Genomic DNA, 16,188 nt, shown 5'->3' on the forward strand with positions numbered 1-16,188 from the left:
GGCTTTTAGTTAAGTGTGCAATCTGGTTACCAACAGGGATCCTGCTGGGAAAGGGTGGAGAGCAGTGCTATGGAAAGGGAAGAACTGGCCTGCATGCACCTCTTGTTCTAGACATTTTGGGGAGAGAAAAGCCCATGCAGAACGTGATGTACTGACTCTTTGCAGTTTATAGTCATGGTGTACCCCTTGCTGTTGGAAGGGTGCAGTTCTGTAGTGGAATAGAAACCCCTGTAGAAACTCTTTTGTGGAGGGGACTGTAAAAAGCATGGGGCTGGGGCCGGGGAGATAGCTCAGTAGAATAAGCGCTTGCTTGGCAAGTAGAAGGGCCTGAGTTCAATCCCCGGTTCCACCAAAAACAAAACAAAACAAAACAAAACAAAAAAAAACAAAACAAAAAAAAACAAAACAAACAAAAAAAAAAGCATGGGGCAGTTGCTGACTTCCACCGCCTTCTGTGGCCCTTTGTCATTCTCCTCTGCATTGGCAGTTTCACTGGTATATAAAAGAACCGAGGAGATGACAGAGTTCCAGACTCCCCTCTTCACTCCGTGAAACGGCAGCGCCACGCCAGTTGCCCTCGCACAGCCCTGCAGGAGGGCTGCGGAGAAAGGGCGCCGCCGGGAGGCCAGGCGTGTGCGCAGGGTGTGCTTGCTCAGCACAGGCTTGCCTGATGCAGAAATGTTCAGCAGTGGAGAATACTTTTTAAAATAGGGAATTCTGTCTTCTAAGTTTGCATTTAGGCATTTTAAAAATCTTACTTGGTGTGGGTAACTCTTGATTTATTGTTAATGAATTTAAGTAATTTATCAAAGATTCTAAGAGTGCTGAACTTAGTTGATATTTCTTTACAGAGTCCCAGGTTGTTTTTTGAATAAAAGAAACTAACACATTTTTGATTTTAGGCTTTAGTCCCACTCTATAAGCTTTGGTCTGTTTACTCTTAATTACCTGGGAAAGCCTTGCTTTTTCCATAAAACCTTTCAAGTCCCAAGTCAAGCTTGACCCTGCCCTTGGTGTCTGCAGAGCTCACTTTGGGGTGAACCACATGAGACAAGAGTGTCTAGAACAGTGACAAGTACACTAAAGTCCTGTGTATATAGCCAAAGGATTTTAAAAAGAGAAAAGACATTTTTTTTTATTATTTATTTATTTATTTTTATTTATTACATTTATTTATTGTGTGTGTGTGTGGCCAGCTCAGCCCACCAGGGGGCGGGTCTGGCTGGCATGTGGTGCTGGGGATTGAACCGCGGTCCCTGTGCTTTGCCAGGCTTGTTTCAAGTAGGTGCTTTAGACCACTGAGCCATCTCTCCAGCCCCAGAAAAGACATTTTTAATGTTATTTTCATTTACAAGACAGGAAACTCACCCGTCCTTTCTATTCTTGATGTGAAACTACAGCAAGGAATCAAAGTTTCTTAAAGTAAAAGGTAAAAAGGTGATTCCTGTGTATACTGAATTTCTGAAGTTAAATAATTTAAACAAAATTGACAAAGCTATTTTTGAGGTAATTACTAGTTTTTATTAATTTTTTGGGTCTTTTTGGGATAGGGCTTCACTGTGCAGTTCAGGCTGTGTGGCCCAGATTTGCCTCAAACTTGCAGCAATCCTCCTGCCTCAGCCTCCTGTGAGCACTGGGACTGCAGGGGTGCATCATCATACATGTTGATAACTTTTTTTAAAGACTAAATTCAGAGTAACTCCTTTACTTAAATGCCCCAGTAACCCTGCCAAGTTTAAAGGCTACGTGTGGGTTTTATTTTGTTGGTCTGCTTAGCAAGAACAATCTGTTCATGTAACATTCTCTTACCTATGAGATTTTGGTAGTATAGCAGAGGAGTAGAATGTTAGAGATTGCCAGGTGTGGTAGTGCATACCTGTAACCTCAGTGTTCTGGGAGGCTAAGGCAGGATTATAAGTTTGCGCCCCACCTGAGCAACTTAGTTTGAGACCTTGTCTCAATATAGAAAATTTCAAACGTAGGTCAGCGTGAAGGCCTTGGCTTCAATCCCCAGTGCCTGAAACAAATGGGGCGTGGGGATTGATAATACATAATTTAGAGAAGATTAAAAGAAAATCTTAGCACAAGTATGGTGGATTTAGTAGATTTGGAGTGGAAATTCTAACAAACTTTTACTGTAGCTGGGCTAACTGTTGCTGGAAGAATCTTGACAACTCATTAGCCAAACCTGATCTCACTACTTAGTCACTTTTTTTTTGCAGTGAAATAATTGGCTTTTGAGAACCTTCTCCTAGCCCTCTTTCAAAATGGTAGTAATTGAGAATTTCACTTGACATTATTTCTTGTATATTAAGACAGAGAGGCCATAGTTTGGTGAGTAAGCTAGTAAAACAATTTTGGTCTTTGAAAAGAAAATGGAGGGTGTCTTATTCCTATTGAGAGATACAGAAGTTCAGCTGCAACTAAGCCACAACCTTTTAGGAATTACTTAGGAGTATGCACAGGACCAAAGACAGGGACTAGTATTGTTTTAGGATGAAATTCTGCACTCAGAGCTTGCTGATACCACAATGATCAGTTCCTTTTAGAGCACAGGAAAGGCAGATCCCTGAGACTTTTGCTAGCATTTCCAAGACAAATATTCCCTAACTTTACCCACAGATGGGTGAACTAGACAATGCAGAAACTTTCAGTAAGGAAACTGGAAGCAAGCAGTGAGAGGGTGTAAGAGACAGGAAGAGATACAAACTAATTTAATGAGTTGGGACATTTAGATGGGAAGCAGAGACTATTTTATAGGTGGTTTCAGTAACTAAAAGTAACCACAGGGCCATGTATTTGTCTTACTCTAACCTGGCTAGTCAAAGAATTTTGTTGTTTCTATTGTGTCAAATCATGTGAAATTGCCATTTTTACAAATAAGAAATTGTTGAACTTCTGGACCCCATACAGTTAACCTAATCCATAGTAAGAGTGTGTAGCATAGCTGTAGGATGGCTACAGCTGCAGAGTGCTGGTGGTGTGTCCTGCATGTGTGAGTGCAGAAGTAACTGAAAGACAAAGAGAGGAAACAGAAACTTGGGAGCATGTTACGCCTCCCTGAGGTGCCGAAAATCCCCACTGTAGCCTGTGGCTGTCGCATTCAGAATCCATTACAATTGCTCTACTGTATTTTTGCACTTGCAGAGTAATGCAGTTGAGAGAGTTTGTTGAGTGGACTAAAAAACCATCTCTGACACATGAGCACTGGGGATAATCACTGGAGGTGGCTATCTGGGGAACAGCACAGTCCCCTTGCACCTGCAGATACTTGTGAGAAGTAGGGCTGAGCAAGTGCAAGTTCCTGTCCTCCTGCGTCTTCTGGTGCTGACTGGACTTTCTGTCTCCCTTAGGCGAGCTCACCTGCGCCTATGTTTAGAACGCTTAAAAGTTCTGATTCCACTAGGACCAGACTGCACCAGGCACACAACACTTGGTTTGCTCAACAAAGCCAAAGCACATATCAAGGTGAGAAGTTTAACTTTCAGGTTTGTGTGAGTCTCTGGATCTGGGTTTCATTATTAGCCATGATTCCTGTTCATACACATGACGAACAGACCGTTCCCGTCACTGGTAGCGAGAGAAGTATTTCTAAAAACGTAACCAGCTAATCTAATGGGAGCAACATAAACTGATTAGACTAAATTATTTGACTTTGTGGCCATTTGGAGAGGAGAATGCTAGGAAAATAACAATTACCCTTCTAATAGCCAGGAAGGGAGGCAGCTGTGCCCTCTGGTGGCGATGGCTTCACTCGGCTGTGACCCTCAGTACTTTTCCATCAAATACCACACTGCAGAGGAAGTTTCTCCTTTATGGAGACTGTTTTTCGTACTGTTACTTGTAACAGCATTCTTACAAAAGTAGAAGCAACTATTTCTTTAAAAAGGATACATTCCTGTATTTTTCTGTATGCAGAGGCATTCTCTGTCTCAGAGTATTTTAAGACGTTAGAAATGTTTTAATATTTTAGAGTGACTGTACAGATGTTAATACCATTCCATTGTTTTAGAAACTTGAAGAAGCTGAAAGGAAGAGCCAGCACCAGCTTGAGAACTTGGAACGCGAACAGAGATTTTTAAAGCGCCGACTAGAACAGCTGCAGGGTCCTCAGGAGGTGGAACGAATACGAATGGACAGCATTGGATCAACTATTTCTTCAGATCGTTCTGATTCAGAGCGAGGTAGGCAGTGTCTCTACTCTGATGAATACTAAGCATTTCTGTTTGGATTGAGGCAGGGCAGGTTGGCAGGCACACTGTTTGCTTTCTTTTCAGCCAGTACTGTGACAGTCTGTGTTTTATGCAATCACATTGTCTTCCAGTGCCTATGTGAAGCTTCTTGAATATATTTAATGTATGTTGACTCTTGGTATTTAATTGATTTGAAATTTTAGCATGGTGGTACACACCTGTAATCCCAGCTACAGGGGAGGCTGAGGCAGGAAGATGACACATTCAAGGTCAGCCCGGACAATTTAGCAAGACCCTGTCTCAAAACGTAAAGAATAAAATAGGCTGTGAATGTAGTGGTAGAGTGCTTCCCAGCATGCAGGAGACCACAGTCCGGTTCCCAGTGTCAGGGCCTGATTATACTATTTTACCCACTCGTGTCTTTTGTGTAACCTAAGGGCCTATGCAGAAATCCCCTATTAGGTTATAGTTACTTGGTCTTTTCAGTGACCAATGACCATAACACTTACTGGCCTTTTAATATAATGTTCCCCATTTGGGTTAGTCTCATGCTTTAAAATTATTGGATTTGAAGGTATATATCTGGAGCAAGAAATACCAAAGAAGTCAAGCTGTACTCTTTAATTTGTTGTGTCAGAAAGATACACTGATATTACATTTCTGGAGATAATATGTTTTAAATATTTATTTATTTTTATTTATTACATTTATTTATTGTGTGTGTGTGTGTGTGTGTGTGTGTGTGTGGCCAGCTCAGTCCACCAGGGGGCGGGGCTGGCTGGCATGTGGTGCTGGAGGATCGAACCGAGGTCCCTGTGCTTTGCCAAGCTTGTTTCAAGTAGGTGCTTTAGACCACTGAGCCATCTCTCCAGCCCCTAGAGATAATATGTTTTAAAGCACCATGTCCTTCGTTTTTCTTTCAACCTGTTGTAGAACATTTGTCTTTGGCAGAATTAGAGAACAGAACGCAACCCCACCCGCGAAAAAGTCTGAATTTTACTGATCTCATCTATAGCCTCAGCTCTTCTCAGAACTTATGCCACAGTAAAAGATTCCAGAGGTGAACAGTGATGACTGTAAATCTTATACTTGAGAAAATAAAACTAACAAGATTTTGAAGATTCTAAAATACTATGCGCTGGGGAGATAGCTTAGTGGCATAAGGTACCTGGCAAGCACAAGGTCTCAAGTTTGATCCCTAGTACTGCCAAAAATAAAACAGAATACTAGGCAAGTGCCACTAGTTTTTGTCTGACACTGATTTTTCCTTTTTAAATGGAAATTACCAAACATACTCAATAATAAATAGAAAAATGAACTCTCATTACCCACATTTCAGTTTTATTAGCTGCCAGCAATTCCTGTCTCATCTAAGTCAAAACTTTAGACTTTATATTTTAAGAGGACTGAAAAATCCTTGAGTTTTTATCCTAACTCTTAAAGACTTTTTTTTTTTTTTTTTTTTTTTTAAATATAGTGTTGATTTGATAGCTGGGGGCCACATACATATTTAGGAGTTTGTTTGTTTGTTTGTCTGTTTGTTTTTTTAGTTTGTTTGGTTTTTAATGCTAAATTCCCACTACCATAGTGCCTTTACACTAATTCCTTCTATATCTCACTATAATCCGGAAACTAATTTTAAACCTCAAGCCCTTATTTCATGTTGCATTTGGACCTGGGGATACAGCTTAGTAGCACAGCACTTGCCTAAACACAGATGGGGTCCTGAGTTCTGTTCTCAGCCCCACAAAAAAGCTGGAGACTTCAAGCTGTATTTGATGCAAAGAAATTGAATCATAAGACCTCTCAAAATCTATTTTGTAACGATTGCCTTATTTTAGCTACTGAACAAAAAGTTTTAGGAAAAATTGTAGAGATCTGTAGAATTATCTATGAAATGATACCACCATAGGTCTTGATCAACATGTTTAGTTCTAGTTTGCCTGTTTTTAAATTTATGCTTTCTTTTCTTAAGGCAACCCTGATTAATAAACAACACTGAGAATTAGTTTCTGGCTTAATGCAAAACAGATGTTCGATGTTGGGATCTCTTAATATTACGTACTAATTCCCAAGTAGACTGAGTGCTTTTAGAGAGGTCCAGACAGACTGGCGTCAAAGGACTTTAGTAAACTTGTTGCCTAAATTTAAGAGCATGGTATAGTTGACATTCTTCTGTGGAGAAAGTATTCTCTCCACCTTCAGTGCATCTATTCTCCAGAGAGCACCAATACTATGCTTGTTACACTTTTTTGCCTCATGCCTTTAACTTTTGAAGGGAGATACACAGATTATTAATGCTTTTTTCCCCTTTTTCTTTTTTGACAGAGGAGATTGAAGTGGATGTTGAAAGCACAGAGTTCTCCCATGGAGAAGTGGACAATATAAGTACCACCAGCATCAGTGACATTGATGACCACAGCAGCCTGCAGAGTATTGGGAGTGATGAGGGTTACTCCAGTGCCAGTGTCAAACTTTCCTTCACGTCCTAGAACCCAGCATGGCAACAGTGCAGGGCGAAATACTCATTGGGCCAATACAATACAATCTTAAATTGGGTTCATGTTGCAGTCTCCTCTTTAAAGCTAAACAAAACTATACTTGAACAAGGTCAGAAGACTTGTATTTAAATAAATACTTAGCAAAAAGTGGGGTAGAGCCTCCCCAGCAGAACAAATATTCAGAATATTCATATTGGGGAAAAAATTAATTTCTCATGGTGGCAGCAAACATGAAATTACCTTGATTTGATTTAGTTGGTCTAGAAGAGGACATTAGAGAGTCCATCCTCTGTAGTTTGCTCATACTCATTGAGTAGACACATTCAAAGATGGGGTTATGAACCCTTCCCGAGCTTTATGGCCCTAGAAACAAAATCAGATCTATAGTGAGGAAGACTAGATAATCAGGCAGTAAACTTGGGTGGCTAAAGAGCTATTAAAACGCAGCCTGGGACGACTTATCATGAAGCCTGTGGATGATCAGTTCTTTTTTAAAAAACTCATTTCATGCTCTACAAAAGGAGAGACTCCCAAGAAGCCTTTTGAAAGGGATCATCATGCAGCTCAGCTTTCTGTTGGATTCCATGTGAAGCAAGTTGACCTTACCCTGCTTGTTAGCACTAGGGCACCCAACCGCCAGCTCGTCAGCCCACCGCCCGTGAGCCCCAGGGGGCACTCCACACCCGATGGTCTGCCACACAGGCCTGAGTACGGATTGGGGGGCAAGAAGGGAAAGCTCTGCGTGCCTCCGAATCTGCGTGGGTCAGAAGAGTTGTGCGTGCAGGTTAGCAGGCTGAGGTCTGAGCCATGGCAGCATTTTTATTTGAGATTTTGATAACTTTCTATGTGTTGAAAACCAAAATGACATCTTTTTAAAGCTTGTCCATAAGTAAACATAGATGTCTTTTATAGTGGAAAAACATTGGGAAAAATCTATTTTGATGCAGCATTTGATAATAACACCTCACTGTTTATAGTGCACAAAATGAATGAGGTCTGGGCTAGGTAGAAAACAGTCAAAGCTGTTTTTGTTTTTAGAATCATTACCCTTACCAGCTTTTAACCGTCCGATGCCCACAGTAGCTACACTATCATAGTTAACATAGTTAAGTTCAGCACTTATTTCATTTTACTGTAAAGATTTGCTTCCATTTTCTACAGTCTCGTCTCACAGTCCCACTGTGCAGGTGCTATTGTTGCTCTATTTTCAGAAATGTTATTTTCTTCTACGTGAAATTCCTGGCCTGCACTTTGATGTCACACGTTCCCACTGTCTTTCAAATGCCAAGGTTTCCCACGGCCCTCCCCCTCCCCCAGGAAGCCTTCCTAGGGACCTACCTTCCCCCACCCTGTTTGGACTTTGTATACTTTAAATAATTTAACTACCCTTAATTACTTTAAAAAAAAAAAAAAAGCTTTATGATTTTCATAACTTATTGCTGATTTTAATGGGTTGTTAATTTCAGTCCTGTAGTTTTATTTTATGTCTAGATAGGGCTGGGCAAGGAAAAAAGAAAATAAAGACAACCATATTTAGCCATGCAGCCGACTTGTGTGTTAATGTTAGACTCCTTTGTGGGCAGCCTTTTAACAGTATTCAGTACATTTTGGTCATACGAAGCCTCAGTGTATACATCCACTTCTTGTGCTCCACTTGTGCTCCAAAAATCCTCCTTCCTTGACTGCATTTGAGTGGAGAAATTCTTTGAAGTAGATGGGTGTGAAACCCTGCATTCTTTGAGAAAGCATAATTGGAACTTCAGGTGCTGGGGACTTAGTGAAAAACACGACAAATGCGTTTCTGTGGCCCAGGTCAGTTATTTATCTTCATTTATAACTATCGCTGGCTAGGTCCAGCTCTTGTGTGTATTTGCTTACTTTTGACTTCCCAAGTGAGTGTTTAAAGAGCATGCTGCCAGGGCCAGCCAGATAGCTCAGCAAATCAAAGTGCCTGCTTAGGCAGACACAGGGGCTAAAGCTTCCATCCCCGGCCTGCCGAGCTGACCCTGCCCCCAGGGCACGCTGAGATGGCGATTAAGACGGGACATGATGACACACGCCTGTAATCCTAGCACTTGGGAGGCTGAAAACGAGAATCACTGAGTCCAATCTACGTAGTGAGACCCTTGCCCTAAATTCATAATAAAAATATAAATGTAAATTTTTTCTTTTCTCCCCAGAACTGGGGATTGAACTCAGACCCTTGTGCTTGCCAGGCAAGTGCTTACTGTACTGAGCTATCTCCCCGGCCCTCATAATAAATTTTTTAAAAGTGCATGCTCCCTACCATGGAAAGTGAGGTCAGTGACTAAGACTCTGTTGGTCCCAGCCTTCACTTCACGCGCCATACAGCTGAACAGTGACCAGATGAACTAGGTGCTGACATTCTGTTGTGCACGTTCTGGGACGTGTCACAGACTCGACACCTACAGCACCTGCTCCCTACAGTGCTCTTTCCCTGGGTTTGTTTTCCTCAAAGGGAAGACAAACATAGATTATATAAGGAGTCAGAGGTATTAGTTTTTTTAAAGACATTGGCATGTAAATTAACTGCAAGAAATAAAAATTATGAATAAAGAACACGCGAGTTAATCTTGTAACACCCTTGTCTGTGAAGGCAAGGTAAGGATGAATCCGTGCTTTTAGGCAACCACCCCTAAGTGTCGGAAGTCCAGAACAGCAATTTGAATTTCCTTTGACACTCTGCTCTCATTAGGGAGCCATCTGGTTATGCTGTTAGGCAACTAACAAGACGGGCAGTTCCCATCAGCCCCCACTGATCTTCCGTTGGGGTACCCAGCTAGTAAGAGGCCCGCGGCTACATGTATGAGCACAGCCAAGTCTTACACCACGGTACTACTGGGGTTCTGATGAAGTCACTCTGGTTGGCACATGTATGAGAACTCTTAATGTTCTTGCAGGCCTAATGACAATGTCTGCTTTTAGAATTTTGAAGGAATTTTTAAAAACTGTTGAGGCAAAGCTCCTACTCTTAAGGTCGTGCTGCTTAATTCATATTTCCCGAGGAACCCATTTAGCCTTTTAGGAGCTTCTATAAATTTTGTTGGTTTCACTCGAAGAAGCAATTGCTCTTTACTCTTTCCGTCTCAAAAATCCCAAAGCAAAGTCAGATTCCACTGCAGCTACCAAAAATAATGTGGGAATACCAAGGACTTCAGTTCAGTTTTCACCCTTTGGTAGGCCATAAGCAATTAATTTCTTCATGGAACTTGTTTTTTCTTGAGAAGTTGTTATACATACCACATACCACCTGTCTCGAAGTGTACGGATCTATGCACGATAAATGCAAATTGCCTCCCAAATCTTAGTGTAGTAACAAGAAAATAAAGAGACCTATATTTTATTCTGATAAATAACTTTCTAATTTCACTCATATTCTTGAATTTTAATTATCTTACCTCTAGATCTTAGACAAAAGACATTTCTTAAATATTAGCTCATACTATAAAATTCCATGTCAAGTAGTACTTGGTAATTCTTTTCCTTTCCGAAACTGGGACTGGATCCAGGCCCTTCCCACTGAGCTCACATCCCAGACTTTTTTTATAAAGAGGATTCACTGAGTCAAGTTACCTTGAACTTGCCATCCTCCTGCCTCAGCCTTCCAGAGTGCCAGAATGACAGGCCTGTACCACCATGTCTGAGTTCATGGGCTTAAGCGATCTTGCTTTAGCCTCTCAGCTGAGATTACAAGCACAACTCAAATTGATAACCTATAAAATTATACAACATGCTTTGTTAAGAACAGTATGTCATTCATTTTAATAATTACTTGGGCATGGTGGTGTACATCTGTGACCCCATTATTTAAAGGCCAAGACAAGACATTCCACATTTGGATTCCTTCTGGAAAATGGAACCATACCTCAAAAAATTAAAAAAGGGTGAGGGATAGGATGTAGTGTGCCTGGTTTTAACCCCAGTGTAGTGCAAAGATAATGAGACTGGACACACTGCACTGGTAATTAACACTGCATATCTGAAAGTCCTGCTTAATATTTAGAGCTGACCTCACCTAGAAAAGAGATCAACTATCTTCTTGGCCCCATCAATGCACTAGGTCTATTAGGACAGTGGGTTGCAAACTACTCTCTTGATTCTTTTAGTCAGGGTAATCAGAGTCATGCACCAACTGAGTTTCACTTGACTGCTTTGCCTTTCTTCAGCCTTACATACTATGATGAAAACTAGCCCAAGTGGAACACTCAACACTGCCAGCCAACTCACTGAGACTTGCCATCTCACTCCCCCTTTGATTCTTAGCTCTTTCATCTTTATTTTTAGGGCAATAATTGGTGTATTTATTTTAGATGTTCACACCAGGGCACAGAATAGCACAAAAGCCATGCAATGTTACTGAAAAAGAGTATTAAAAGAATGTAAGTTCAGGAGGTCAGTTGTGTCTGATTAAGCACATCCTCACACTCCACCTATGCAGACAGCACTGTGGAGCAGACTGCAAGCCAGAGAACTGAAGGGATACATACTCCTTCCTGCTCCGCGTGAGCAAGGAGCACCTCGTAATTACATCTAGACTAGCCTAGCTGCAGGGCTCAGGCTTCACCTCAGTTCTCCCAGGATATGGAGTCAGGTGTTTGCACCAAGCCTGAATTGTTTCTTGGGTCAGAAATTCACTGCATCTTGCTAACATAGGTACAGGGCTTGAAAGGGAAAAAAAAAAGTTCATCAGTTTTACTGGGAAAGGGAAAATGAGCCAGCAAAATACACACTAAGTACCTATTCACACAAGAAATGCTCACCTGACCTTTCCTGCTGATGGCGTAACCATGACTCCTACACCTACACTCCTAAAGGAAGATTAACCGAGGAAACAAATGACAAAGTAAAGAATTCCAGTCATTTAAACGTCTACCCTGGGCTCATGAAATGGCAAGGAATACGGCAGAAGCTGGCTGCCAGTCTTTACTGTCCGGACACTGAAAGATGACTGCGAGTGCAGCTGTCAGCTCTGTACTCCTTAATTCTGAGACTCCCTTTCTCCCACTGCCTTTCAAGGCCTCAAAAGAACCTTCATCTGTACCTAAAATGGCAGACAATGCAGTGGAAAAACTTCACAAATGTAACACCGTCATAGGTGGTCTTCTACTGCTTTCTTTTGGCTATGCCAAAACAAATTCCTAAAATGTCCCACCTGTGACGCTGGTTTCTGAACCTCTTGGAAACGTATCTATAGAGAAATGTAAGTTTAAACAAAAAATGGTAAGGGGCTAGGGAGATAGCAGTCTAAGAGCCTGCAGGGCAAGTGCAAAGTCCTGAGTTCAATCCCTGGTACAAAGAAAAAAATACAAAGGGATTCAATTACTTGGGGCTTTTCGTGTCTTGAAACTATAAAATTACCTGTTATATTGTCTGCTGTGTTCTTCCTCTCCAGTGTAGTAAAAATTCAGTTTAACTTGCAACTCAAAAATCCTAGATATAAAGAATGTTTACATTTATTGTTGAAACTTGTAAATTATACTGTGCTTCATAGTTATAATACAACTCATATTATTGAACTTTTAAGATTTTTAACAAATATAAAACCTTGCTAGTTTAAATAAATATTTTCCTTCCATATTTCAATATCCAAATTGGGCAAAAAGCCAGATTGAGCTTTTATTTTTGGCAGAGTTTACAACTTTTTCCCCTGGTAAAAAGGTCATTTTAATTGTAAAATTATCATCTGATACACATGGGTCACAAAAGAATAAGCTTTTTACCTGAAGGTCTTTGTTCTTTTCAAGGTAGACACCCTCAATGCTAAAATCATTTACTGGAAATACAGACACATACATGATCATTCACTAAGACAAGCACTTAAGAGTGAATTAATTTTAACTCATGCATTTTGGTTTAATACCTAGTCTTTATAATTAGGCTAAAAAACCTGCCACTAAACATACTTTATATGTAACCTAAAACATGATTTGTCAGCTCAGGGTGCTCACTGGAATTGCTTACAGTTTGTCACAGACATACACTGGTGCTTGGATAAGCCTGGAATAACAAGTAGACCCAGGACCTCTTGTTTAATTGTGGAAGCATCAGTGTTTTTTTTTTTTTAATACCGTTTACTCTCTTCCAATTAATATACACTAGTGTGAAAGTTAAAACCTTACTAGTACCTAATGGTTTTATTTGCTAATTTGTTAACATTTCAATAAATTGTAACTGGAAGCTTTATATCACAAACAGTAGGTTCTATTATCCATTTAAAAATGTGAACTATCAAATTAAGGAAAAAAGATCATTCTTAGCAACTGTCAGCTGCCCTTATGTTGCCTACCACATACCAGATATTGTAGCTTTTTACAAGTATTAACTTATCCCTTAAAACCTAGAGGAACAGCTATTATTTTTATTCTACACAGACAAAACTGAGGTAGAGGACATTGCTAATAAATGAGGAGCGAGGATTTGAACAGCATTCTGGTTTTAGGACTCTTGGTCTTCCACTGTGTTCTGCTGGTCTCCCCACGTGCTATTTTTTTTTTCTTCCTGTGTTTTTTAGGGAAGGGTCTACAGGGTGTTCAGGGTCTCACTGCATAGATCACACTCGTAGTGATTCTCCTGTTTACAGCCTCCCAAGTGCTGAGATTACAGGTGTGTGCCACCACGCCCAGTCTCAATCGCTGTCTCAGCCATGACCCAGGGGTGGGGCTGGCACAGCAGGCCCAGGGATGGGAACTCCGGGCCCCCTGCGCCTGCTTGCAGGTGCTTTAATCCACTGAGCTACTTGGCTGGCTCTCCACATGGTAACTAAAACAGCATTTGTTATCTGTGATACTATTAGATTTCTGTTCACTAATTCTTGTGGTTAGAACTGAAATGGTGAATAAAATACTGGATTTGAGAAGACATACAAAATCACTATACTTAGGAGTCGTGAATCAGTATTCTACATTTCCATCTGTCAGTTTCAGAACTTCAGGTCATCTTTTTTTTTTACAACATTCCGGGAACTATACAATTTTTGACAAAGCTTTAAGGATAGAGCTGCGCATTGGCTTAGAATATGGAGCGCTTAACCACCTTTGTAAACTACTACAAGTAGTATGCTTCCTGTTAAGCATCTTTTCATGTCAGCATAAACCCTAACAAATATAGACTGAAATCACTAGCAATCTAAGGGGTCACACTGACATCTCGGACATAAAGGTTCCTGATCTCATACTGTGTTTCCCATTTATTTTTTGTATTTTAGTACAGAGTCCATAGAGTCTCACTACAGATTGGGTTTATAGTGACTTTCCCGTTTTCAGCCTCCCAAGTGCTGGGATTACAGGTATGCGCCACCACACCCAGTCTCAATTCAGGGTGCCCTGAGGGTGGAGCCAGCAGCACAGCACACCAGGGTCCCTGTGTCTACCTAAGCAGGTGCTTTAGTCCACTGAGCTATCTGGCTGGCCCTTTATGCTTCCTATTTTGAAATAAACGTTTGTGTTGGTATCGTCATTTATTTCTCCTACTACAAAGGCCTGCAGTAAAGTTACCATGCAGAAAAGTTACCATGACTATGGAGTCAAAGGAGGGTAACTCTTACACAGTTACAGCACCTTGTCTATTCACATACCAGGTGAACTACTATCTTCAAAAAGACACTAAGACAACTCAATAAAAGCCATTTTCTGCACACAAGTTTTCAGGGTTTCTGTAATCCTTTTTCTACTATAATTTTCTGTTTTTTATTCTATGTGTTCCGGAAGAAAAATTGTGTTCTGGGCTAGGAGGAGGTGAAAGGCAAAGGGAAAGACAATTCTACCATTTACCATTGTCCTGATGTTTTAATTTACAAAAAAAAAAAAAGTTAAAATTTGTAAAATTAAAAATTTCCTTTTTAAGCAAAAATTTACCAACACCCCAATACATAGCAAAGGCTTTTAAAATGACTAGTCAGATAATTGGTTTCTTATACTTAATGTAAAGAATACTTAAGGATTTATTGAAAGCTTCATCACATAATGCTCTTCCACTGAAATTGTGCGCAAGCTGAAGGGTTAATCACTATACCAAAGCTCGCAGCTAAAGACTTCACTCACCCTTTCGTAACACACCCTGGAGATTTTTAAAAACACTTTATTTAATAAAAGTTAAACATACAAAACTGAAATTAACACACATCCTAAAAATCATCTTCCATTAACAGGAAGACCCTTTTCTATGCATGTATTTGGCTTAAACTCAACTTCGGATAACTGTGATGTCACACCAACAAATGCTGGCAACTTGATCTAGTAAATTAAAATCATAAACTCAGCTACGTGAACATAATATACAGGGAAATTATTGTCAGATTAATGCACAAGAAATACAAGAAATTTTTAATGATGAAACATTCAGTACTCTTGTTCATTAATTTAGCCTTTTTTTTTTTTTTTTATAAAAAAAAAGTATCTACACTGTATACAGGGCTATACATCAGCTTTTTGTTTTCCAATATAAACATTACACATCCAAAAAAAAAAAAAAAGTACCACTACCTTAGGTGAAAAAGAAAAAGCAAACATACAAGAAACAAACAAATCCACAAAACACCAAACAGAATCACCTTAACAAGGTAGCTCTTTCTAAACATGTTTTTCCACATAAAACTGAATAAAAAAACTGGATCAATTTCAGAGATGGCCTAATTGGCTTAGGAAACAAGTTATTGAAAGAAATACCTCAAAACAAACTTTGCCATTATAAAGTTACCTATCTTTAGGGCTATGGGTTTTTTTTTTTTGGGGGGGGGGGGGAAGTACCAGGGATCAAACTCAGGACCTTGCACTTGCCAGGCAGGTGATTCTGCCACTGAACTATCTCCCTGGCCCTCTTCAGGTTTACCTTGAGAGTAGTTAGATCTTAAAGTCAAAAACAAACTGAAAAAGATCTCTAACAGGTGGCTGGTGTTCACCTTCACGTTCCAATCAGTAATTGTATGTCAAATTCCAAGTTTTAACTGTGAATTGGGGCTTGGCATTAGTATATCAACAATTCACCTAAGTGCCAAATGAAGTAGCTTCCGTCTAGAAAAGTTGCCTTATTCAATAAACTCTGAGGGAACTATAGTAGTAGCAATGAAAAGTTAAATGAATAACAGTTTATCAAATGTAACTTCAAGTTTCATTCTATCGAAGTCAAACGATGACCACAATGGTATCTTCCTTACTCACCTAGCAAATAATTTACCTTTAGAAAAATATAGGGATAAAAAGGTAAATGTAAAGCCCTGCAGGGATGAAATCCAACAGTTTTTCTGATTACTGAGGCATCAAATGCCTGACATTGTATTTAGAAGTATCTTGATACTGCGTCATGGGTTTATCAGCAATTCCACAAGTTCCTACTCCAACTTTGCCAGTTACACTCTCGGGTGAGGCAAAAATACTCCTCTTTACCTGGCCTTTCTTATTCTTAGAATAGGCTCTGTTGTTGAACTGCTGCCACTTCACCTTCTGGTCTTCTCGTTCCTGCTCAAGTTCCTTTATCCT

At 40.1% G+C, this 16,188-nt stretch overlaps 2 protein-coding genes across 5 annotated transcripts in view; one reads left to right on the forward strand and one right to left on the reverse strand.

Annotated features, from left to right (window-relative positions):
* Mxi1 (MAX interactor 1, dimerization protein) overlaps nucleotides 1-8,238 on the forward strand; it is a 76,188-nt gene extending 67,950 nt beyond the window's left edge. For all 4 annotated transcript variants that reach the window (XM_004631523.2, XM_004631524.3, XM_023715577.1 and 1 more), the window contains exons 4-6: nucleotides 3,354-3,468; nucleotides 4,013-4,184; nucleotides 6,522-8,238. In XM_004631523.2, the coding sequence (XP_004631580.1) occupies nucleotides 3,354-3,468; nucleotides 4,013-4,184; nucleotides 6,522-6,685 (451 nt within the window). In that variant the 3' untranslated portion in view covers nucleotides 6,686-8,238. The remainder of the gene's footprint in view (nucleotides 1-3,353; nucleotides 3,469-4,012; nucleotides 4,185-6,521) is intronic.
* Nucleotides 8,239-15,472: 7,234 nt separating this feature from the next.
* Nucleotides 15,473-16,188, reverse strand: part of Smndc1 (survival motor neuron domain containing 1) — a 10,180-nt gene continuing 9,464 nt past the window's right edge. The window contains exon 6 of the mRNA XM_023715501.1: nucleotides 15,473-16,186. Within this exon, the coding sequence (XP_023571269.1) occupies nucleotides 15,958-16,186 (229 nt within the window). The 3' untranslated portion in view covers nucleotides 15,473-15,957. The remainder of the gene's footprint in view (nucleotides 16,187-16,188) is intronic.

Source organism: Octodon degus, unplaced genomic scaffold (genome assembly GCF_000260255.1).
Source record: "Octodon degus isolate 3935 unplaced genomic scaffold, OctDeg1.0 scaffold00042, whole genome shotgun sequence".
In the NCBI taxonomy this organism is placed as follows: Eukaryota; Metazoa; Chordata; class Mammalia; order Rodentia; family Octodontidae; genus Octodon; species Octodon degus.